The sequence below is a fragment of the Paramisgurnus dabryanus genome, chromosome 20 (genome assembly GCF_030506205.2).
Source record: "Paramisgurnus dabryanus chromosome 20, PD_genome_1.1, whole genome shotgun sequence".
NCBI lineage: Eukaryota > Metazoa > Chordata > Actinopteri > Cypriniformes > Cobitidae > Paramisgurnus > Paramisgurnus dabryanus.
In genome coordinates, this window is record NC_133356.1 from 13,824,699 (window position 1) to 13,848,268 (window position 23,570).

At 37.0% G+C, this 23,570-nt stretch overlaps 2 protein-coding genes across 7 annotated transcripts in view; one reads left to right on the forward strand and one right to left on the reverse strand.

The window, feature by feature from the left end:
* Positions 1-1,378: 1,378 nt before the first annotated feature.
* mapk8a (mitogen-activated protein kinase 8a) lies at positions 1,379-17,673 on the forward strand. Of its 3 annotated transcripts, none has more exons than XM_065296543.2 (12): positions 1,379-1,579; positions 4,534-4,702; positions 4,802-4,931; positions 5,021-5,079; positions 5,272-5,410; positions 7,574-7,739; positions 8,109-8,180; positions 10,689-10,871; positions 11,388-11,512; positions 12,400-12,463; positions 12,984-13,061; positions 15,201-17,673. In XM_065296543.2, exons 2-12 carry the CDS (start codon positions 4,581-4,583, stop codon positions 15,344-15,346), a joined length of 1,284 nt encoding a protein of 427 aa, XP_065152615.1. In that variant the 5' UTR covers positions 1,379-1,579; positions 4,534-4,580; the 3' UTR covers positions 15,347-17,673. The 3 variants fall into 3 exon arrangements, with proteins under 3 accessions (XP_065152615.1, XP_065152616.1, XP_065152614.1); XM_065296544.2 differs by lacking the exon at positions 8,109-8,180 and adding an exon at positions 10,409-10,480 and having other exon boundaries at positions 15,196-17,673; XM_065296542.2 differs by lacking the exon at positions 8,109-8,180 and adding an exon at positions 10,409-10,480 and having other exon boundaries at positions 1,380-1,579.
* arhgap22a (Rho GTPase activating protein 22a) overlaps positions 16,424-23,570 on the reverse strand; it is a 33,739-nt gene continuing 26,592 nt past the window's right edge. For all 4 annotated transcript variants that reach the window (XM_065296538.2, XM_065296537.2, XM_065296539.2 and 1 more), the window contains 5 exons: positions 23,162-23,294; positions 22,874-22,947; positions 22,673-22,794; positions 21,701-22,568; positions 16,424-20,567 (listed from right to left, as the gene is read on the reverse strand). In XM_065296538.2, coding sequence (XP_065152610.1) covers positions 20,345-20,567; positions 21,701-22,568; positions 22,673-22,794; positions 22,874-22,947; positions 23,162-23,294 — 1,420 coding nt within the window. In that variant the 3' untranslated portion in view covers positions 16,424-20,344. The remainder of the gene's footprint in view (positions 20,568-21,700; positions 22,569-22,672; positions 22,795-22,873; positions 22,948-23,161; positions 23,295-23,570) is intronic.

Consider the following 23,570-nt stretch of genomic DNA (forward strand, 5'->3'; position numbering starts at 1 on the left):
GCTTGTAAGAGGGTTAATCGGGAATCTGAGGTCATAGGTTCATTATTACAGGAAGCCTTGCGTTTCTAGCAGTATCTTTTAATAATAACCATGCAATATACATTTGGCAGATGCTTTATGCATATGTGTTGTGTAAATCGGTACAGTACAGTAGCTCAAAAGTATAAACTTGGATATCATGCTTGAACCCATGACCCCTGCATTGTTTTACCAGCTACAACACATGCATTTATACTTATACTGCATATGAAGCATAAAAGTGGTGACAGTCTGCTTGTTAACAGACATACAAGACAAAACTTCTTCCTCCAATTCTAAAATAATTTAACTGAAGACATTCAATGCACTGTTTTGCTTTCTTGAACATGGTAAGCATAATTCAGAGACATTAAGACAATATTTTAGATATAGCTTGTGACCATCTTTTTAAAACCTTTCCTTATTAAATAACTGAAATATACAGTCACAGCTTAACACTGTAACACTGGCATTTATCAATAAAACCTACCAATAAAGAATCTAATCATATGGATTTAGAATCCATTTCATAAGAATTTGTATTTTGAATCAAATAAGAACCATAAAATTCGCACAAAACGTATCAGTATAGCCTACACCTTACCTTAGCATTCAATGTCCAAAAGTCCTGATTTCCTTTTGATGTCTTCGAGACGTTTTAATTCAGTGTGTCTCATCACTACATGTTTCTTTTAGCTTCTGTTACCTTCATAGAAAGTAGACCTGTTGTACAATCACCCAAACTATTGCTATCCTGTCTGATCGCTAAGACTACTGGTGTCTGTGCCTCGACACTTTTTGCAAATTAAAGAACTATTCTTAGACAAGAGCCAAAGAGCTCAATTGGATTAGACGAGGAGTGACAGGTCACGAGGAAGTTTTTCCTTAAATTGTAAGATCATGATCCTTTACAACATAGTCCTAGCCCATCGAACCGCAACAGCATGTGCTGTATCATTAATGTATGACGTCCATTACCGAAATATATAGGCAAGTTATTATTTTCTGACCCTACCCTAATAACACAAAAAAGATTTCAGACTCTTTCTCTTAAAATAAACAGATGGCAGTGCTGGTTTATATCGTTGTTTCTTTATAGCAACAACGAAGAGCGTCTTTGTTACGATGGTAAATTCTTGCACCGCCTATTTAGAAATGTCAATAAAACACGTTCAATAAGCAATCAAAATTATACATTTTTAAATGGTGTACAATATATTTGACAGTTTCATTTAACTGTTCATCACGCTTTGCCTGCTGACACATTAAAAGAACGACAGAAATACAGCTCGTCGTATCTATGAATAGTGCGGTGTGATGGCACGGAAGCGCGTGTGGGTTTGGTGACGTAGAGCGCATGTAGTCGTCCGCAGTGCACGCGAGGCCTGCTGCCAGTATGAGAACGCGCTTTCAATACGCTGGGGTCATGTTGTCGAAACCATTAGCCGAATAAGCGCAGTTATTAATCGATAGATCCTTCACCGTATCGTTTCTGAAGAATCCGTCCACAAAGCTGATATTTCGGATACAGGAAGTGCTGTTTATATTTCAATCACAGCAGGTAAGTACGCGTTTAAAGGTGGTTTTAAAGCGTGGTATTGTTTAGCGTGGGGGAGGGTGCGTGTATACATCACAGCTGATTTTGTTTCCGTTCAGTCAATAATGTCACTTCGATGGTTTGCAGTGCTGGGATACAACGTAGCGACTGATAAATGAATAAGGTTACGGAGATAGGTTACAATGATATTTATCAAGATGCTCGTATGGCCACCGTACATAAGTATAGTGTTAATGTGGGATCTGGGTTCAATTTAATCCAGAAGTATTATAATGGAATAATATGATCGTCATCAATATATATATATATATATATATATATATATATATATATATATATATATATATATATATATATATATATATATATATATATATATATATATATATATAAATGTATGATTGAATTAAGCATGACTTATTACTGGTTATACTGTATACCCACCACATTTACAAATGACTGACTTAGCAAAATTACAAGCCTTGGCCAAAATCTCTAGTTTTATAGCTTACTATTGTATGCTGAATAAAGGTTTTAAGATTTTAAATGTATACTTTAATTGGCTATGGCTGCTGTGTGCCTGCTTGACAAAATTTGCTCATTTCAATTTAAATGAATTCATTTGATATCACTAAATTATGGGTTTTAATGCTGCTTTAGCATTTTTATTTATTTTTTCTTTTTATTCCTATGCATGCTTTTTTTTAGGAAATTATTATTTTAGGAAATGTGTTGATGAATATTTGTCTTGTCAGTTTCTATGCCCCAGTAGATTAATACTCTACTAGTATAGATATCTAACATTTAACCTATAATAGCTTAAAAAAAACAACAACAACTTGGTTTCACAAGTCTTAGCTGCTGAAAACGATGAGAAATTGTCAGTTGATTAACTGGTTTGGTGGAATGCATGGGTGATATTACAAGTTATGCATTTATAGATTGTTTAAAAAGGAAAAACTATGTTTATTAAAACGTTAGTATTAGCATATTACATAGTATGCACCTGATATCATATAAGATTGCACCCACACACTGCTCATCGAGGGTTGTACTGAATCAAATTATGGCAAAAGTTTCTCTCTATTGCTATGGATTCTGAATTCCATTTGTTCTCGCATTCGTGTTCAGACACATTCAGTGATACTTCCTGTCATTGTAGTCAGTTATACAGTGCTACTTTACTTTATGACATGTCAGAAAGCAGTGCACTATCCCACATGATACTACAGCTACATACCAAAGCAATGTTTCCTCTGAAATTGGGATGCTGTTTTTCTGTGAAACTGGGTCATGCTGTTGGTATTGCTTTTTTCATATACTCAGCCATTAGGAACATGTCCTACTCTTGCAACAGATGCTTGATAGTGTGCGTTTCTTACAGCTGTATGCTCTATTTATATTCTTTTTCATGACATGCAGATAAGTCCAGAGCCAAACTATCCCTTTAAAGGCATAGTTCACCCAAAAATGAAAATTCTGTTATTTACTCACCCTTGTGATGTTCTAAACCTGTATTGTGTTTAGGGCTGGGATAAACGATTATTTTTTTAACGATTAATCTAGCGATTCTTTTTTCGATGCATCGATTAATCTAACGATTCATTTTGTTAGTCCGATTCGACTTCGATTCGATTCGATTCTCGATTATCTCCCCATTAATTAACTAATAGCAAGTTATACATGTTGATTTACATATCTGAATGTAAACATTTCAATATATCTTTATTGCTCTTAAAATTTCAAAATAAAAAAAGACTATACAAGTGCAAAATAATGCATTCTTAGACAGAGGTAGCATTCAATAAAGCATTTGCAGTGCATACTGTGCAGTTAAGTAACCGTATAAAAATCTCAAGTTCAAATGACTTTATTTTGCATGCATTTATGAGCAAAACCTCTTCAATGTGCCTTTTGATGGTCTGTGTAATTTTTATAACTAGATTTGTTTAATCCACATTGTTTTCATGCTGTTCTAGTCCATTTAATGACAGATAAGATAGACTTATTATAGACTTAAGAAGCACATATATTATTAAATCTCTTTCTCTTAAGTTTATTAAGATAGATTAGGACTCATTTACTGCTGGACAGAGAGTGAATGAAAGCGCAGTCTTCTGGCAACAGTGACATATTTCATTGCTTTCTGTTAAATTGCTCAAATGACTGTTTAAAACACACTTGGCATCACATTCATGATTTTATGGTAAAATGACACTTTTTCGCGTAAATCCACGAGCATTTAAACCATAAACAAAGCACTTTCACTTTAATTGAGCGTGAGCAGCGCAGCAGAACCACGCAGAAACGATTGCAGCACTGTTGCTACAGAGCCGCCCAAGTATTTGCAGCTGGCTCCGACCTCCGTTTATATCCGTTTCGAGCCGCGAGCTCGCGCTGCTCATGCGGCGGGGTGCATGCTTGTTAACATGGGCGCTGAAAAAACCACGCGCCGCGCGGCCGCAGGCACTGCTCACCCTTGCTGTGTGAAACCGGCGTGGACTGAAGCCACTCGCGTTGCTACTACTGCGCCGCCTTTTGGGTCTGACGAATCGACGCGCATATTTTGCGTCGACGTATTTTTTGCGTCGACGTCGTCGATTACGTCGACGCGTTGTCCCAGCCCTAATTGTGTTTTATTCTGTTGAACACAAAAGAAAATATTTTGATAAATTAAACGCACAGCTAAGGGAACCAATGACTTCCATAGTATTTATTTTTCCTGCTTTTGTGGGAATCTTCTTTTGTGTTCAACAGAACAACACAGGGGTGAGATGACAGAATGATGACAGAATTTCAATTTTTAGCTGAACTATTTGACTTTATTCTGCAGTGCCCGGTGAAACTATATTGTATTGTCCTAAAAGTTATGTGATGGTGGTAGAGACATTATAACACTTCCAAACATCCTTATAGTGTATTTTGTTTTATCTCTTGTTTTGTTTTTTGTGGTCTAGGTTCGAAACAGTCCGTCTCGTTCGGATGCTCAGATATCGACTTCACCATGAACAAAAATAAGCGTGAGAAAGAATTCTACAGTGTAGATGTCGGTGATTCAACCTTCACGGTGTTGAAGCGGTATCAGAATCTAAGACCCATTGGTTCGGGTGCTCAGGGAATAGTCTGGTATGTTCCAGAGCTCAGATTTAACCTCTCCTACTCAAATCATGGATGTACCCAGTTGCACATCTTTTCACATGTACTTTGCATCCTTTTCTCTCGTAGCTCAGCGTACGACCACAACCTCGAAAGAAATGTGGCTATAAAGAAACTTAGCCGTCCTTTTCAGAATCAGACTCATGCCAAACGTGCATTTAGAGAACTGGTGCTCATGAAATGTGTCAACCATAAAAATGTAAGTCTGTCTAAAATAGATCATTACGTATTGCGTATACAATCATATAACCTCCGTAATCCATATCCTTCTATCTTTTTCATTCCCAGATTATAGGCCTCTTAAATGTTTTCACCCCACAAAAAACATTAGAAGAATTTCAAGATGTGTGAGTACCATAAAATGTAAAAGCTATTTATATTTATTAAACTAGACTCCAGCTAAATACCCCCTCTTCCTTCTTTATCACATCTATATGCGCACGCCCACCCCTCCCCTTTCCCATCTGCTTTCTCTGACCCCCGCCCCATCACACCCCCTGTATTTGCCCCTCCCCTTCCCGCCCCTAACCCAACAACAGTTACCTAGTAATGGAGCTGATGGACGCCAACCTCTGCCAAGTCATTCAGATGGAACTGGACCACGAGCGGCTGTCCTATCTGCTGTACCAGATGCTGTGCGGAATCAAGCACCTCCACTCGGCCGGTATCATCCACAGGGTCGGTGCTCCTCCTTTTTCAAAAGCCTTACCTCCTTAACAAAAACACTGCCATGCGCAGCCAAGGTTGTACTGACGGAGAAGCGCTTTATAATCAGTTAAGGTGAGGGAGGGGTTTTATTCCCCTGGGTTTATTACAAAAAGCCAGACCTCTGCCTGCCTTCCTGCCTGTCTGTCTGCCTGACTGCAGCTGCGGCTGTGGACTGCATTGCGCTGTTGAGTCAGGGACGTGCGAAGTGGCGACAGAGGTGAAGCGATCGAGTGATCCTCAGTAAACATAACACTCCCGTGGACCCGCATCATCTTCATCATCATCAGTCTTTTACTATAGATTCCAGTTTGTAGTGATGTGATGAAAGGAAGACCTTTATGTCACTTTATTGCTAATTCAGGAAATTTGGTATCATTGCACAAGGTCATTACAAACCTTGAGGCACTATATATTTTCTGATTGTGGATATCCAAATGATTGAAAATGGCATCATTCTAACAGATCTATAGGAGAAATAAATCATCTTCTTTTAAGGTTATGATAAGATATAATAAGAGATGTATTTTTTACATCTATAATTTGAAGTATAATCAAACCATTGGAATGCAGGACATCACATTTTAGACCCTGAAACTATATCTGCATTTTTGATGAATTTTTAATGGGCCAGCACCGTAAGTGAAACTAAAAATAGTCATTTCTGTAGTTGACATCTAAAACTGTTAGACTACAGTTACTAACCCTAACCTTAAAGGGTTAGTTCACCCAAAAATTAAAATTTTGTCATTAATTATTTACCCTCATGTCGTTCCATACCAGCAAGGCCATCGTTCTTCGCTCGTATACAAATTAAGATAGTTTTGTTAAAATCCAAGAGCTTTCTGAGCTTCTTTAGACAGCAATGTAACTTTCAAGGTCCAGAAAGCAGCCTTAAAGACAACATTAAAGGAATACCCCACCATTTTTCAATATTTTACTATGTTCTTACCTCAACTTAGATGAATCAATACATACCTATTTTTATTCAATGTGTGCACTTAATCTTTGTACAGCGCGTCATGAATGTGTTAGCATTTAGCTTAACTCCATTCATTCCTTAGGATCCAAACAGGGATGAATTTAGAAGCCACCAAACACTTTAAAGTTTACCTATTTAAAGACTGTTACATGAGTAGTTAAACGAGTAAGTATGGTGGCACAAAATAAAACGTGGTGATTTTTAAAGTGGATAAAAATAAAACCTAGTTTGCAGCACTTCAACCTCAGGTGCAGTAACATCATCATACTATTACTGCGCCCAAGGTTGAAGTGCCGCAAACAAAGTGCTTCTCCGCCATACAATATATTTTTCATTTTTTTCACGTTTTGTTTTATGCCACCATACTTAATCATGTAACAGTCTTTAAATCGGGAAAACATGGAAGTGTTTTGTAGCTTTTAAATTCATCCTTGCTTGGATCCTAAGGAATGAATGGGACTTAGCTAAATGCCAACAAATTTACGACGCGCTGTACAAAGATTAAGTGCACGCATTTAATAAAAATGGGTATGAATAAATTTATCTAAGTTGATGTAAGAACAAAGTAAAATATTGAAAAACGGTGGTGTTTTCCTTTAAAATAGTCCTTGTGACAACAGTGGTTCAATCTTCATTTCAAACAAGAATAGTTTTTGCGAGTCTCCGACACATATTTACGAGAAGTACTGCGTACATGCATGTGTTAAGCAATATACATACATAGACGTTAATGAGGCATCTGTGTATGCATGTCTATAGCTGTAGTTTAATTTTGAAACCAATGTATGTGCTGCTTTCATTTATTAATACGCATCAGAGACTGAATTTTGAGCACCAGAAGTATTCTTTTTACTTCATGAAATAAAGATTGAGCCAGTGTAGTCACATGGGCGATTTTAATGTTGTCTTTTTCCGCCTTTTTGGGCTTTGAAAGTTGTGAGTTGCATTGCTGTCTATGGTGGGGCTCCAAAAGCTCTCGGATTTCATTAAAAATATAACTTGTGTTTCGAAGATAAACAAAGGTCTTACGGGTGTGGAACAATGTTAGGGGGAGTAATTAATAACAAAATTGTCATTCTAGGATGAACTAATGCTTCAGAATGCTGACTATTGTTGACCCAACCCTGACTAATATTCTGTCTATGGTTCTGTAGGATCTAAAACCCAGTAACATTGTGGTGAAGTCAGACTGTACCCTGAAGATTTTGGATTTTGGTCTGGCCAGGACAGCGGCCACTGGTTTGCTGATGACACCATATGTGGTGACACGTTACTACAGAGCCCCAGAAGTCATTCTGGGAATGGGATATCAAGCCAATGGTCAGTGCTACTGACAAGCTGCAGAGTGCCTAGTTGACACATCCTGTGCATGCTTAATGTCAAATATCATTCTCAATTTTCAGGTTTCATTTCACGCTTTAATAGACCCCTGTGATGCTTTGCTTACACTAACAGCTTTGAGGTTTCAGTACCGAATTGTTTTTGAGGAAATCTTCCTTTTTTGATCACATCTAAAGTTTGTTTTCTTTGGGATGAGTCATGCGTGGCTTGATGGTTTGCTAATTGATTTATTTTTCAGTCCAAACTGTGATGTATGAAAGAAGTGCTTATGCAATAGTACTAAAATACTAACAGACCCTGGCTTCCTGCTTAACAATTTTCTCTCTTTTCTCTGCTGCACACGCTTAGTGGACATTTGGTCTGTGGGCTGCATTTTGGCAGAAATGGTCCGTCACAAAATCCTATTTCCTGGGAGAGACTGTATCCTTGAGTCACATCCCCGGATTATCTGTTGTCATGTTAAGAGACGTTGTTTTGTTCACCGAGAAGACGTGTGACGCATTATGAGCTACAGTAAATGTACTTTATTTTTAGTTTGGCCTAAATTTTTATGAACACTAATATGTTTTTGTTGGTATGCATGTTGTGTGTTCATCTAATGTGGTCAGTTATGTTTTTGACTGTAGCTGACTTCACAGTTTTTGTTGCCACATTTCACTCCATTCTTTATGTCTATGATGAGGCGGTTTGACTTGCCTTTGGTCCTTTAAAACCTCTTGGAATATTTCTAGCTAATTGAAGGACTTTTAGGGTTTTGGTGTTCTTGTAGCTCAGTTGGTAGAGCATCAGTGCAAAGATCATGGGTTTGATCCCCAGGGAACACACATACTGATAAAATGTATACTTTTAATGCACTGTAGATCGTTTTGGATAAAACTTGTTTGCCGAATGGATTATAATGGGTGCATTAAAGTAAAAAACAAATTATATTGTCACTATATGACAAAAACCTAGTTGATCCTAATTGTTGTGACATTTGCCGAGCCATTTTAGCTGCAGTGTTATTATGTTAAAGGGATAGTTCACCTTAAAATGAAAATAATGTCATTAATGACTTACCCACATGTCGTTCCATCCAAACTCGTAAGACCTCCGTTCATCGTGGAACACAGTTTAAGATGTTTTATATTTAGTTTGAGAGCTTGTTGACCCTTCAGTGAAAATCTATGATGGTATACTGCCCATGTCCAGTAAGGTAATAAAAACATCATCAAAGTAGTCAATGTGACATCAGTGGGTCAGTAAGAATGTGTTGAAGCATCAAGAATACATTTTGGTGTAAAAATTACGACTTTATTCAACATTGTCTTCTCTTCCACGCGGTAGTTGTGAAGCCTGTTGTGAAGCGCATGTACGAGACTAAAGTCACGTGACTGCAGTGACGCGGATGACGTGTTATCTGGTACGCCCCAGCTGTTTTTTTGTTGTTGTTTGTTTTTGTGCGCCCGTGCTTCGTTTACAGTCTGAGGGAGACGCACGTTGTAAGTTTGAAAAAAAAAAACTTCGCAAACATGTCTGAGGATAACACGTCATCTGCTTCACAACAGACGCGGAAGAGAAGACGATGCTGAATAAAGTCGTACTTTTTGTTATTTTTGGACCAAAATGTATTTCCGGTGCTTCTACACATTCTAACTGACCCACTGATGTCACATGGACTACTTTGATGATGTTTTTATTACCTTTCTGGACATGGACAGTATACCGTACATAGATTTTCAATAAAGGGTCAACAAGCTCTTGGACTAAATATAAAACATCTTAAACTGTGTTACAAAGATGAACTGAGGTCTTAGGAGTTTGGAACGACATGAGGGTGATTCATTAATGACATTACTCACATTTTTGGGTGAACTATTCCTTTAAGAATCAAAATCAGTCCAAATTAAAGGGATAGTTCACCCAAAATTTAAATTCTGTCATCATTTACTCACTGTCATGTTGTTACAAACCAGTATACATTTCTTTGTTGTAATAAACACAAAGGAAGATATTTTAAGGAATGTTTGTAACCAAACCAATCATGAGCCCCATTTACTTCCATAGTAGGAAAAAATAATACTATGGAACTAAATGGGGCTCACGGACGGTTTAGTTACAAACAAAACAAATTTACACAGGTTTGTAACAACATGAGTAAATGATGACAAATTTAAATTTTTGGGTGAACTATCTCTTTAATGAGCATTTCTTTGTGTTGTATTAGGGGTTTTAAAAATAAACTTTTGGTGGCTTATTGGTGTCTGATATATGCTGTTGAGTAACACAAGGCCTGCATCAGTATCTGGACATGAGCTGTTAAATATTCATTGTGTAAATTACTGGAACTATTTATTCTCATACTAACTCTGTCATGCTGCCCAAAATAGATTTTCTTGCATCAGAATCAGAGATGATTCACAACGTGAGCGTGAACGGTCGGCCTGTAATATTTTACGTAACGTTTCCGGTTCATTCATAGATCTTGAGTTGATCATTTAAGTGTCACATCTTCTTTGTTTCACCTCCTACATTTCTAATAGCACGTCTGATTTTCCCTGCATGACATTTATTAGTTATTTACAACCTGATTTCATCTTTTTGTCTTTTGTTTATCATTTATCCCGTCGTTGTTTGCATGCTAATTTCACTTTCATTTCATTTTTCAGTGGATGTATGGTCTGTTGGCTGTATCATGGCCGAAATGGTCAGAGGTAGTGTGTTGTTTCCAGGTACAGATCGTATCCTTACCTTTGCATTTTTGTCCATTTGCCATCCATTTCATATGTTCATCACTTCTCTTTTGCATCAGAAATTATATTCCATGTTACACTGTGTCTGTTTAAAAAAAAAAGTTTTCTGCTTTAAGGCATATCGAATGAATTGATAGCATACTTTAGATATATTGTAGACCTATATGTATTTTTCTTAACCATTTAATGCCTGAAGATATTGATCAGTGGAATAAAGTTATAGAGCAGCTCGGAACGCCATCCCAGGACTTCTTGATGAAACTCAACCAGTCTGTGCGGACCTACGTGGAAAACAGACCACGGTACACTGGATACAGCTTTGAGAAACTGTTTCCAGACGTTCTGTTTCCTGCTGATTCAGAACACAACAAACTGAAAGGTACTAACTGTTTAAAGGGAAGGGATCATTTACCTGAAAATGACATTTCTGTCATCATTCACTCACCCTGATGTTGTTATAAACCTGTACGAGTTTACACAAAAGAATATATTTTGATAAATAATTACAAGTACACAGTTGACTCTGACAGTATTTGTTTTACCTACTATGGAAGTCAGTATTTTTATTCTTTTTATTTTATTTTTGGGTGAGCTATCCATTTAAAGCTTTCACTGAATCTCAATAGTTAGCTTTGAACTGAGATGTCCAGGTGGGTTTTATTTGTTTTGTAAGTGACTCATGCAGGTGCCCTGTAGCGTGTATACTTTCAAAGACCACTGTATATTTACAAAATTTTTATTGAAATATGTTGACACAATTGTAGGAGACAAGAAGCAATGCACAATTATAAAGTCATTCCAGTGCATTTACATTAAAGGGGCCTGAATAATTTACATGTTAGGATCACTACAGAAGCACTGTTAACCCTTTATATGGTTGTGATTTGTCTTACAGCGAGTCAGGCGCGAGATTTGCTGTCTAAAATGCTGGTGATAGATGCATCCAAACGAATCTCTGTAGATGAAGCTTTGCAGCACCCATACATTAACGTATGGTACGACCCGGCCGAAGTGGAAGCGGTAAGCTTATGCCTTTGCACGAAGAGACGACCAATCCATTTCTATCAATTATATGCACAGATGTCAAGTTCATTGTCATTTCTGTAAGACATAAGACCTGCACTCTTAAAAATAAAAGTCCTTAAAAAGTCCTTTTATAGGGACACTCAACTTTTTTTGAAAATATGCTCATTTTCAGCTCCCATACCGTTAAACATTTGTTTTTTTCTGTTTTGGAATCCATTCAGCTGATCTCCGGGCCTGGCGGTATCACTTTTAGCATAGCTTAGCATAATCCATTGAATCTGATTAGACCATTAGCATCGCGTTCAAAAATGACCAAATAGTTCCAATATTTTATTAATGATAATGAAAGTTACCAAAGTGACTATTTTCAGGCGCTGCTAAATATCATTGGGCCTGCTGCAGCCATGGTACGGCAGCAAATTCCTTGATTATTGCGCCAGAATGAGAGTATAGTTCCTAGCAATATCTGCCTAGAAAATCACAACTTTTAATTTTCCGTCGGTCTTAGCACACAATATAACTACAGAAGAGTCAAGTTTTAATATAAAATATTGAAACTCTTTGGTTATTTTTGAGTGCGATGCTAATGGTCTAATCAGATACAATGGATTATGCTAAGCTATGCTAAAAGTGGTACCACCAGACCCGGTTATCAGCTGAATGGATTCCAAAACGGCAAAAATCAAATGTTTAACTCTAGGGGAGCTGGAAAATTAGCATATTAAAAAAAGTGGAGTGTCCCTTTAAGGTGATGACATAGAAGCACCATTTTTGGTTAATCATTTAGAGGTCAAAACCTTGGTGAAGCACATATATGACATGTAACACAATGCTGACTGTTCTCTTGAGTATAGTTATAAGTGATTATGTCTCTCTTTTAGCCACCTCCTTTGATTATAGACAAACAGCTGGATGAGAGAGATCACACTGTGGAGGAATGGAAAGGTACTTCATCCACTCTTCACCACAAAGTTCACAGAATGAAATTCAATGCCAGAGATGGAAAACAAACACACGGCTGCTGCACACCCAGTCGAAATCTTGCCTGCTTGTCACCTGATTGAAAAGCGTTAATAGGTCCCTCGGGGTGTTTAAATGTCTGACAGCGTTTGCTAAAATTAGAACGATTGATATTTCTTTCAGTGCTTGAGGGGCAGCGTGTGCCGTTGAACATAAACCATGCCAGTTTCCATGACGGTTCTTTATCCATCAATCTAGTGTTGGGGTGTAAACTAGTAAGAAGTGGCAATGCTGCATTTTTTTTAGAGGCTCAGCTGTTTACTTTAAGATTTAAAGCCTTGTTGTTGTTACCCTAAAGGTAGCTTGATATTATGGACAGGTGTGACATGCTTCAAAATGTGTTTTGAAAAGTGCTATGTAAATAACATTGAATACTTGTAATTAATGTAACCTGTTGTAAACTCTTTTTCATTCTCTTTATTATATCATTATTTTTATTTATCAGATCTGATCTATAAAGAAGTGGTGGAATGGGAAGAACGGCTGAAGAATGGCGTCATTCGAGGTCAGCCATCTCCTCTAGGTTGGTTAAATAAGTTTCTCTAAGCTTTTTCGGCAGGAGATTTTTCTTATGTTGCCTATTAAAGGCAGGGTGCATGATTTTTGAAAAACACTTTGGAAAAGGGAGTCGGGCCGACTACCAAAACACACTTGTAGCCAATCAGCAGTAAGGGGCGTGTCTACTCAATGACATTGTTGCCTGGGTTGCATATGTGTGGGAAGGGTCTATCAAAAGAAGGTCCAGATTTTATTGGGGTAGGGGCGTGTTTGTTTAGGTGATTTCAAATGTCAACATTGGCCATCAGAGATCATGCACCCCACCTTTAACTCTTTCACCGCCAGCGTTTTTAAAAAAAGTTGCCAGCCAGCGCCAGCGTTTTTCATGATTTTCACCAAAGTTTAATGCTTTCCAGAAAATGTTCTTCTTTAAATATTTAAACATACAATATATCAAATGAAAGAACAGACCCTCTGCTGTCAAACAAAAAAACCGTTTCATCCTACCTTTAGTGGTTCTTTTGTAATCAGCTTTTGAATATGGGTAGGTTTCTGCAAAAACACCACATTTTGAGCAAAAAGCAGAGATAATTCCATTTTTGTGACGGACTTTTCATAGAGATCCCATTCAGAGCGATCTTTAAAACAGACACGGACATGCAGCCGCTTGCCATAGGGCAATACTTCCGGGTTTAAAATGTTGCAGAATGGCGGTATTGCGAAAAGACAGAAAAACTCGTCATTGGCAGGGAAGCGTTTTCTCTTAATTGACGAGATATCTCGTCAATAGAGGTGAAAGAGTTAAATTAAGTAGATCATTGGCAAACTGTTTGGCCATTAGAGGTTAAACAAAACTTTTACATAAAACTTCATTATTTAAATTTTACATAGACCATAAAGGGATACTCCAGCCAAATATCAAAATCTGAGAGATACCATCATCTTTCTGACGAGCACATTTGGATTTTTTTAAGTAAATGTCCTAATGCTCTTCCAAGCTTTATAATGGTAGACAACAGGGATCAGGGAACAACTTTTGACTTTAAAGCTCAAAAAAGTGCATCTTTTATTCACAGAAGTAATCCACATGGCTCTAATGGGTTGATTTGTGTACCAAAAAAATCCAGATTTCAAACTTTATAAACTATAATAACTAGCTTTCGGTAACGGCGCCATCTTGGACTCATGCAAGAGTTTTAGCGTAGTGAGCACTCGTTGCCATGGGTACGTTGCATTCTCATGAACCACGTGACTCCAAGATGGTGTCCTTACCGAAAGCTAGTTATTATAGTTTATAAAGTTTAAAAATATGAATATTTTTCTTACAAGGTTGCATCAATTAGCCAGAAAAGACCCTTTGGAGTTAATCTGACTTTTTCCATGTTTTAGTGCTATAATTTGGTCCCCAGTGCTTCTATCAACCTAGAAAATGTGAAAAAGATCAACCCAGTAACTTGGTTTTGGTAAACCATTCTTTGCAAGCATGTGAAAAAAATAGGTCATTGAAATTTGGCTCCCCTTGTGATGTCAGAAGGGGATAATACCACCCCTTAATCTGCACTATCCACAACACTGCCATTTAGTGCAGAGATCAGGTTATTTGCATTTAAAAGGAAAAAATTTTGCTCACACCGAAAAAGTGGCAATTTTACCATGCTATAATAAATTATCTGTGGGGTATTTTGAGCTAGAACTTCACATACGTACTCTGGAGACACCAAAGATTTATTTGACATCTTGTAATGTCAAAAGTCTTGTAAAAAGTTGTTCCCTGTTTTCTCCCATTATAAGCTTGGAAGAGCAAGGACTAAAATAAATCCAAATGTATTCTGATCTGAAAGATGATGGACATTTGTATCTCGGATTGCTTGCGGTTGAGTTCCTAGTGGGCTAATTTTGATATTTGGTTGAAGTATCGCTTTAATATTTATCCTGGTCATGCACTGCATCAAGATTAAACAAAAAGTTCAGTCAAAAATATTTTTTTCTCAATTTACTCACCCTTATGCAATCCCAAAAGTTTTTGATATCTTTTCATCAGTTGAACACAAAGTTGTTGTTTTTTTAAATGCTGTCACTTATTGTTTTAATTCAGAATTTAACATGTTGAATTGCAGTCACATGTATTGTAATCTGACTGAATGTTGTGTTTCACATAGCACAGGTGCAGCAGTGATCAATGGCTCACCCCAGCCCTCCTCCTCTTCCTCCATCAATGATATCTCCTCCATGTCCACAGAACCCACTGTGACCTCAGACACGGATAGCAGTCTGGAGGCCTCCGCTGGTCCTCTGAGCTGCTGCAGATGACTATCACCTTCACCTGGAGATTCACTGTGTGTGGCATGGTATCAGATTTAAGCCAGTTTAACTTTGGGTTGGATATGACGCTTTTGAGTTCAGTTTTTAGATGCTGTAAATGATTACACGATTTTATCTTTTTAGCAACGTTTAAGGCAAAGCCCCTAACTGGCTTTATTAAGATTGTCTGAGCTCCATAACAAATCTCTTGTTTTATAAGCTATAGCTAGAGTATTTTGTCATGTCGTAGTGATTTCAGAAGGTAGTCTGTTAAACGAAATTGTGAATATATTTTCTCAGATTAATTTATTTTGCGTTTAAGTTTTTTCCTGCTCATTGTATTTTCTTAGTCACTTGGGACACTGATAGTATTTTAAATTTAACATATTGCACAAAATCAGCATATTATTCCAGTACTGTTTGCCATAGGTGGCTTTTTCTGGATCTTTGTGCAAAGCACATTTTATTTAAATAGTTTTTTATTGAATATTAATCATAGTCAACATCATAAAATTTAATATTTTTTATTTTCTATCAATGGTTTTGCTGCTGGTTAATTTTCTGATGGACTGTGAAAAGTGGTGAACTTTTGTGTATGTATTCTGATTTTGTAATTGTTAAAGTTTATCTAGGATTTCAGCACCATTTCCCAACATTAATTCAAATTTAGACCTTTAAAATCTGCATACAGAACAAACATTGAACAAAAATACTGTGTAGTGATTCTATCAATATTCCATTTGACAATTTTTACCATCCGATTATGATGAGCAGGATATTACTGTGATGTCGGAGGAGCTGACAGTACAAATCTTTTGTTTTTATTCGCTAGTGTGAACACCGTAAAAGTATCTACATGCATTCATTTCTAGCATATTCCATTAGAGTCATTTAAGCTACTGATTAATTTATTTTTGTAAAACGGTAAAGTGAGCTGCATTTGGAAATCGTTTATTTCCAGATAGTTTTACTCTTAGTTTCTTTCCCCCCTTGAGGATTAATGGCACATAATGTGCTGTAAATGAACGTGACCTACTGTATTGGGGATTGACATACAGTATGTGTGTGCATTGTGATTTTTAATACTTTGGAGCTCTACACAATATTTGATATCAGATGGAGATTTATCAGTGGTGTGAATGATCAAAAACGTTGAAAAGGCCTGAAGTTGTGGATTAGAAGGTAGGAATCTGAATGTGGCCTGGCCCTTTGATTTTATTTACCTGTTCACAGGGTAAAAGTGAAAACAACTTAAAGGGATAGTTCACCCAAAAATGAAATTTTTGTCGTCATTTACTCACTCTCATGTTGTTACAAACCTGTATAAATTTCTTTGTTCTGATAAACACGAAAGAAGATATTTTGAGAAATGTTTGTGACCAAACCGACCAGAAGCACTAGGAATAAAGAGTACTATGGAAGTGAATGGGGCTTCTGATTGGATTTTTGGGTGAACTATTCCTTAAATATTTTGCTATTACTTAATATTGGTGGCTTTTTATGTTGAAGTGCTCTTAATCGTGTCAATGACATTAAGACCTCCATATTTGTCTGGGAATCCTAAGTTACTGTACCTGCAAAATGAGCAGAAGTTTCAGCCTGATCTCACAGGAATTTGTGCGTAATTTACGAATTGGCTAATTTGTATGAAATGAATCGTACAAATAAGTATAAATATTAAAATAACAAAACAATATTGAAAGCAAATCGTAAAAAAACTTAGAAATGTGGTCGTACGAATAAATACGAATTAGCCAAACTGAAACAAAACCGGTCCGTTTCAGAGTCGAGTCTGAACTACCTCATGCTGATGCCATAAAGCCCACATTTCACAAGTATTACTGTAATTTCTTTAGTTTTATTTATTTATTCAGGAGATGTGGTTGTCAGCTGACGTTAGGAATATTTAAGTGTTGTATAGTTTGTAAGAGAGAATCTGTAAGGATGTACTGTATGTAAGTGTGTTTACTTTAAACTGCGAGTGCTCTGGTTGCCATTAGACTGTTGTTTTCCAGCTAATGTTTTATAGCTGAAAGACGACCCTTCTAATTTCAGACTCGACTATGTGAAAATGTTTAAAAGGATTCTGTCCATGTTTTGCTTTTTCCACAACTAAGATGCTCAAATAATACAATGGAGAGAATGGGCAGTATCCTGCATGAACTGCTTAGCATTTCATTTTCAGTCCAAAAAACTGTACATGTACTATAAGATTATGGTGCTGGGTTTATTAGCCAGACACAGGTTTTTTTATTAGGGTTAGTTGATTACCACCTTACTAGATTTCAATGAAATTCAACTGTGTTAACATCATAACAACTGGAGAAATAAAAGATTGGAGATGAATTGTTTGTGTGGTACAATTTGTTTAATATTGACAGTGGACTTTTTTCATATTTACCCCAATTTAGTTGTTCGGTCAATCATCATCAAACTTATTTTGAGTCATTTTGTGATACATTTTTTTTTGTGATACATTATAGTAAGAACATTTCTCAGTTTTGATGACTATGACAAGTTATTACATTGCAAATCATTTCAGTCTTCATTTGAAATTCACGTCAATACCCACTTCCTGAAGACCTCTACTTTGGCACTTTCCGCATACAGGAATCATTTAACAGGAAAAATGACCATGAGAACATATGCATTGTTAAAAAACCAAACAAAAAACTACTTTATAGTAACGTTCAAGTATGTGTCAACCTTAGTTTCATCATCCACTACAATATATATATAAAGACACTCATTCACTGAGTGTTTCGAAAAACACCACCTGAGAAATAGCTCTAGGTTTACTTTAATAATAAGCTTAAATAAATAACAGACTTGGCAATCTTTGCAGCTGAAATCTTTGTTCAATCTGATAGTTTACCTTAAAGATTTGAATAACTTTCAAATGTTTTGCCATTGCACAATAACAAACAGTTTGGTTGATGTCACCTCATCTGATCCAGGAAAAACTTTGATTTTATAGTGCATTTAGACTTACAATAAAGGGATTGCTGAAATGATTCCTCTGTGAAGTCTGAAAGTGTAACAGTCTATATAAATGAGCCAGTGTTTGTTTTTGTGGGTAGTGTCAGGCACAATGTGATAGGATGCAGCATGTATGGTGATTATTAGTTTTATGTATAGGCTCGTTTAAAAAATGGAAATTGTGAGAACATTTCTTCAAGACTGTTCTGCAGGATTTTTCATAACATGCATTTACAGGATAATGATATTCGGTTCCATTGAAATGACCTGCCATTGTGAGAGGTGAATAACAAACAGTCAGGAAAGTCATGCTTTGGTATTATCTGTAAATGTTAGAATATTAATGTAAGTTATAAGTGAACTGCACCTTAAAGGAAAAGCTCATCCAAAAAAAAATATTCTGTCATTATTTAATTTTTATGTGCAACACAACATTAAGAAGAATCCTTATGGACATCTTTTCCGTGCCAAAATACTTGGTCTAATAAAAATGGGTGAAATCTGTCACTGGGGGCACTTCCCTTTAAAAAGGACCTAATATGTACCATTACGTAAAGATATGTGTACAGTTGTTACCAATATACCTTTGAGATACTAATGTGAACTCTTTAGGTGCAAAAAAGTACAGATTTTGAAAAAAAATTCTGACAATGTAACTACACTTTTAAAAATAAATGTGCTTAAAGGAAAACACCACCGTTTTTCATTATTTTACTATGTGCTTACCTCAACTTAGATTAATTAATACATAACTATCTTTTTTCAATGCGTGCACTTAATCTTTGTACAGCGCATCGTGAATGTGTTAGCATTTAGCGTAGCCCCATTCATTCCTTAGGATCCAAACAGGGATGAATTTAGAAGCCACCAAACACTACTTCATCTCTCGCTCAAACTTCTGTCAATATTACTGCGCTCAAGGTTGAAGTGCCGCAAACAAGTGCTCCTCCACCAATATAGTTCTCATTTTTTATCTGCTTAAAAAAATCGCCACGTTTTGTTTTGTGCCACCATACTTACTCGTGTAACTACTCATGTAACAGTATTTAAATAGGGAAAACATGGAAGTGTTTGGTGGCTTCTAAATTCATCCCTGTTTGGATCCTAAGGAATGAATGGGGCTATGCTAAATGCTAACGCATTTAAGAAAGAATGTATTAATTTGTCTTAGTTGAGGTAAGTACATAGTAAAATATTGAAAAACGGTGGTGTTTTTTTTTAAAGGTACTTAGTGATGCAAAAGAAAAATTATTTTTGGTTACTTAAAGAACCATTTAGTTAAAGTAACAATTTCTTTCTTACCTTTTCTTTATCTATAACTTTAACTACAAAATAACCTTTTTTGATAAAGGTTCTTTATAAAAATGGTTCTTATGTGGCACCATGAAGCACCTTTAATTTTAAGAGTGTATATGAACCTGGACCACAAAACCAGTGATATGGGTAAAAAATTATCAATTAATATGGAAATACTCTAAAAACCGAATAAATAAGCTTTACATTGATGTGTGGTTTGTTGGCAAAGGACAATAGTTAGCCGATATACAGGTTATTTGAAAGTATTTTTGGTGGGAAATTGATAAAATATCTTCATGGAACATGATCTTTACTTTATATCTTAATGATTTTTGGCATAAAAAACAATAATTTTAACCCGTAGTGTATTTTTGGCGATTGTTACAAATATACCCTGGACACTTGTTTTGTTGTCTAGGGTCACATATGGCTTGTGCACTATAATGCTGCCATAGATCTCAAATCAAACCCAGGTTTGAGAAGTGGGCAGAGCAGTGAGTAATGACAGAACGTTAATTTTCAGATGAACTCTTCCTTTATCATTTAAGACTGAAGATGGCAGACGGAAAGTGAAACCGTTACACGTGATAACAGCTGATCAAATTGCCGTAACAAAACAGCACAAAATTACCTCTGACTACCCATGATACATGAGCAGAGAGATTTCCAGATTCTATCTACAACAAACACAGTTTCTTTGTGTTAAGCAGGTGGGCCGTCACATCTTGCCAGTCAAATTTTGCTCGTCCTGGACCCCAAGGTAAGATCTCCTAAAGTGGAGAAGAACTCCTCCATCTCATTCTGAAGCAAGCGGTTTCGGATCTCCGCGTCCTCGCGAGCCCGCTCAGAGTTGCGGAGTTTAATTTCCAACATTCGATTTTTCTTTTTCTCCTGGTCTAACTCCTCCTCCAGTCTCTCCATCTGGCTATGTAGAGCTCCATTTGATTCCTCTAACCTAAGACAAAATGTTTAAAGAATAAGTAAATTTTCTTAAAAAAATTTTTGATGTATTTCTTTGTTCGAGAAGAAATTATGTTTTTTGAGGAAAACATGCCAGGATTTTTCTCATTTTAATGGACTTGAATGGACCCCAACACGTAACAGTTTTAATGCATTTTAAAATTGCAGTTTCAAAGGACTCTAAACGATCCCAAACAAGGCATAAGGGTCTTATCTAGCGAAACGATTGTCATTTTTGACAAGAAAAATAAAAAATATGCACTTTTAAACCACAACTTCTTGTCTATCTCCGGTCATGTGACGCGCCAGCGCAACCTCACGAAATAAGTCATCACGTCAAGAGTAAGTCACGTCAAATTATACTAATTAATGTCTTTGTGTCAGTTTATTGTTTAAAATGGTCCGCAGATGTGCGTTTCATGTAACACGTGACCCATCCACGGCATTAAGCAAGTACGTGAGGTCGCGCTGGCGCGTCACACGAACAGAGGAAGACGAGAAGTTGTGGTTTAAAAGTGCCTATTTTTTATTTTCTTATCAAAAATGACAATCGTTTTGCTAGATAAGACCCTTATGCCTCGTTTGGGATCATTTATATTCCTTGAAACTGCAATTTTAAACTGCATTAAAACTTTTATGTGTTGGGGTCTATTAAAGTCCATTAAAATGAGAAAAATCCTGGAATGTTTTCCTCAAAAAACATAATTTCTTCTCAACTGAACAAAGAAAGACATCAACATTTTGGATGACATGGTGGTGAGTACATTATCTGGATTTTTTTAAGAAAATGGACTAATCCTTTAAATTAATACAATTAGAAATCAAGCTGTACAACAATTACAAAAAGTTTATTAATTTATATATATATATATTAATGTATAGGGTTTTCAAACAACCCTTCATCTTGCATTGGCTTAATACTTCTGCATTCACTACATATTAAGTTTTTTTTTATCAAATTACAAACTTTACCCCTTAGAAAAGATTATTTAAAAGCCATGAAAGTGTATAATGATCCATTCCAGAGCTTAATTCATTGCTAAATATATTTTACTTTCTGAACTGCCATCTTTTCTTTCTATTTTACAGAACATAAGGACAAATTTATATTAATTTACTGTGGCTTACTTTCGTATTCGTAACTCATAGCTGATCTTCTGTCTCTTCAATTTGTCCTTCAGCTCCGTCACCACGCTGTTAAGTGCTGTCGTTCTATTGTCAGTATCTCCTGTGACGTCCACCGCATCTTCAACGTTTCCATTCTCGCTGCAACCTGCACTGCTCACACACATCTCCAGAGCTTCACTGCTATCTGTGACCTCTGTGCTCCTCTGTTCACCCTGACTCCGGACAGACCCTCCAACCGACCACTCGGCCTTCACAGAGTTCAGACAGGAAGGCTCACTGCTCACCGAGTCGGCCACTAAGATCTCGCAGGAGGATGTGGTCCAGGCTGTGCTCGCCACACTGGGTACGCTGAGACTGGATGATGTCACGTTATCATAAGTGGAAAGTCGGTGTGAGAGGATCGCGTCCTTTCCCATTCGTTCTCCAGAAGATGTTCTCCGGTGGCTCCGCAAAGAAGAAAGCCCGTTCATTAACCAGTTACCGGCACTGGGCATGTTGGATACGTCCACGGAAGAACCTCCAATTTTTGTGGGCTGAGCACGTGTGCCTCCTCCCTTGAAGGAGTACTTCCAGGAGGGGAGAGACTTTGCCTGCTTACTGGGGCTGACAGTCAATCCAGATTTTCCCTGAGATGACACCTTGGCAGTGTTGAGGGCACCTACAGTAATATCTAAAGATGTGGCACTGGACGTCTGGTTCGAAGGTGAGCGGTTGAGGATCTCGTCCTCAGAGATCCACTGTGCCATGTTGCGCTGAACCTGATGAAAACTTCCGGTCTGCTCGGAGGAAACATCTCCCTCGGTTCCCACGTACAGCCGCTCGTGTTCGCTTATTAACACCGTCATCAAGTGCTGGACCTGGGAGGTTCCTGATAAGTGATGAGACTATTTACACCGTTCTGTCGTATACTTTAAAAAATATATATGTAATGTATGAGGCACTAACATCACCAAAGGATGCAATTCTATTCACCTTCCATCATTGAAACAGCGTCCTCCACTTTAGGTCGAAGGATGTTTGGTCCAAAAACTGTTGCAAGATTCTGAACACTCATCTTGTTCTCAGCTGAATGTGACTGCACCTCATCTAAAAATCTAAATGAGAACATATAGTGAATAAACGTCCTTTTTAAAACATCAATAAAGCTTAACAGGATGCTGTTTGTTTACTTACTTGCAAATGTACTTTAATAAATTATAATTAGCCTGAGGAAGAGTGTTCACCTGCTTCACAAGCTCATTGAGTCCCTTTAGAAGAAACACATGGGAACACAACACATTAAACATCCAGAAAACAAGTGAGCTTTTCTATCACCCAATCTTTTTATTTGGGATATTTGTCAAATGATTCTGTGTCAGATTACACTTTTATTCAGATTTTGAAATAAGAAATTAGACTAGGGTCTAGGAGATTTTTACCACCTCTCACTGTAAGACACACAGAGTACATCAGCAGACCCACCACTTCTTCATCTTTGAGCAGAAGTTGTGCACAGGTTAGAAAGTCCTCGTACTTGCTGAAGGGGATCACCGGCTCGGGCAGTTCCCTGAGGTAGAGCTTCAGGAGAGACGCTACCGTGTGGACGTCAGTGTTACTGCAAAAGGTCACACAAAGGTCAACAGATCGAGCCTGGATTCCCAGGGAACACACAATCTGATGAAATGCACTGAGTTTTTAAAACGTTTGTGGAAACCGATTACCTAAAAAGATTTAGGTAAAAAATATTTATAAATTACAATTAATCCAAACTTAAAAGTTTATATTTCATTGTATTTAATATGTTTACAAGTCACAAAAACTGTGTGACTCACTCATGTATGTAAGTGTGAATAAACTGAGCTCAGGGCTGGCATCGACTTCACACCGTTAT

Bases quoted from the DNA above. Each gene is read 5' to 3' on its own strand.
- mapk8a (XM_065296543.2), top strand. From the start codon at position 4,581: ATGAACAAAAATAAGCGTGAGAAAGAATTCTACAGTGTAGATGTCGGT. The intron at 10,872-11,387 runs GTACTAACTGTT...TTTGTCTTACAG, and splicing joins AGAACACAACAAACTGAAAG to CGAGTCAGGCGCGAGATTTG. The intron at 13,062-15,200 runs GTTGGTTAAATA...CACATAGCACAG, and splicing joins AGGTCAGCCATCTCCTCTAG to GTGCAGCAGTGATCAATGGC.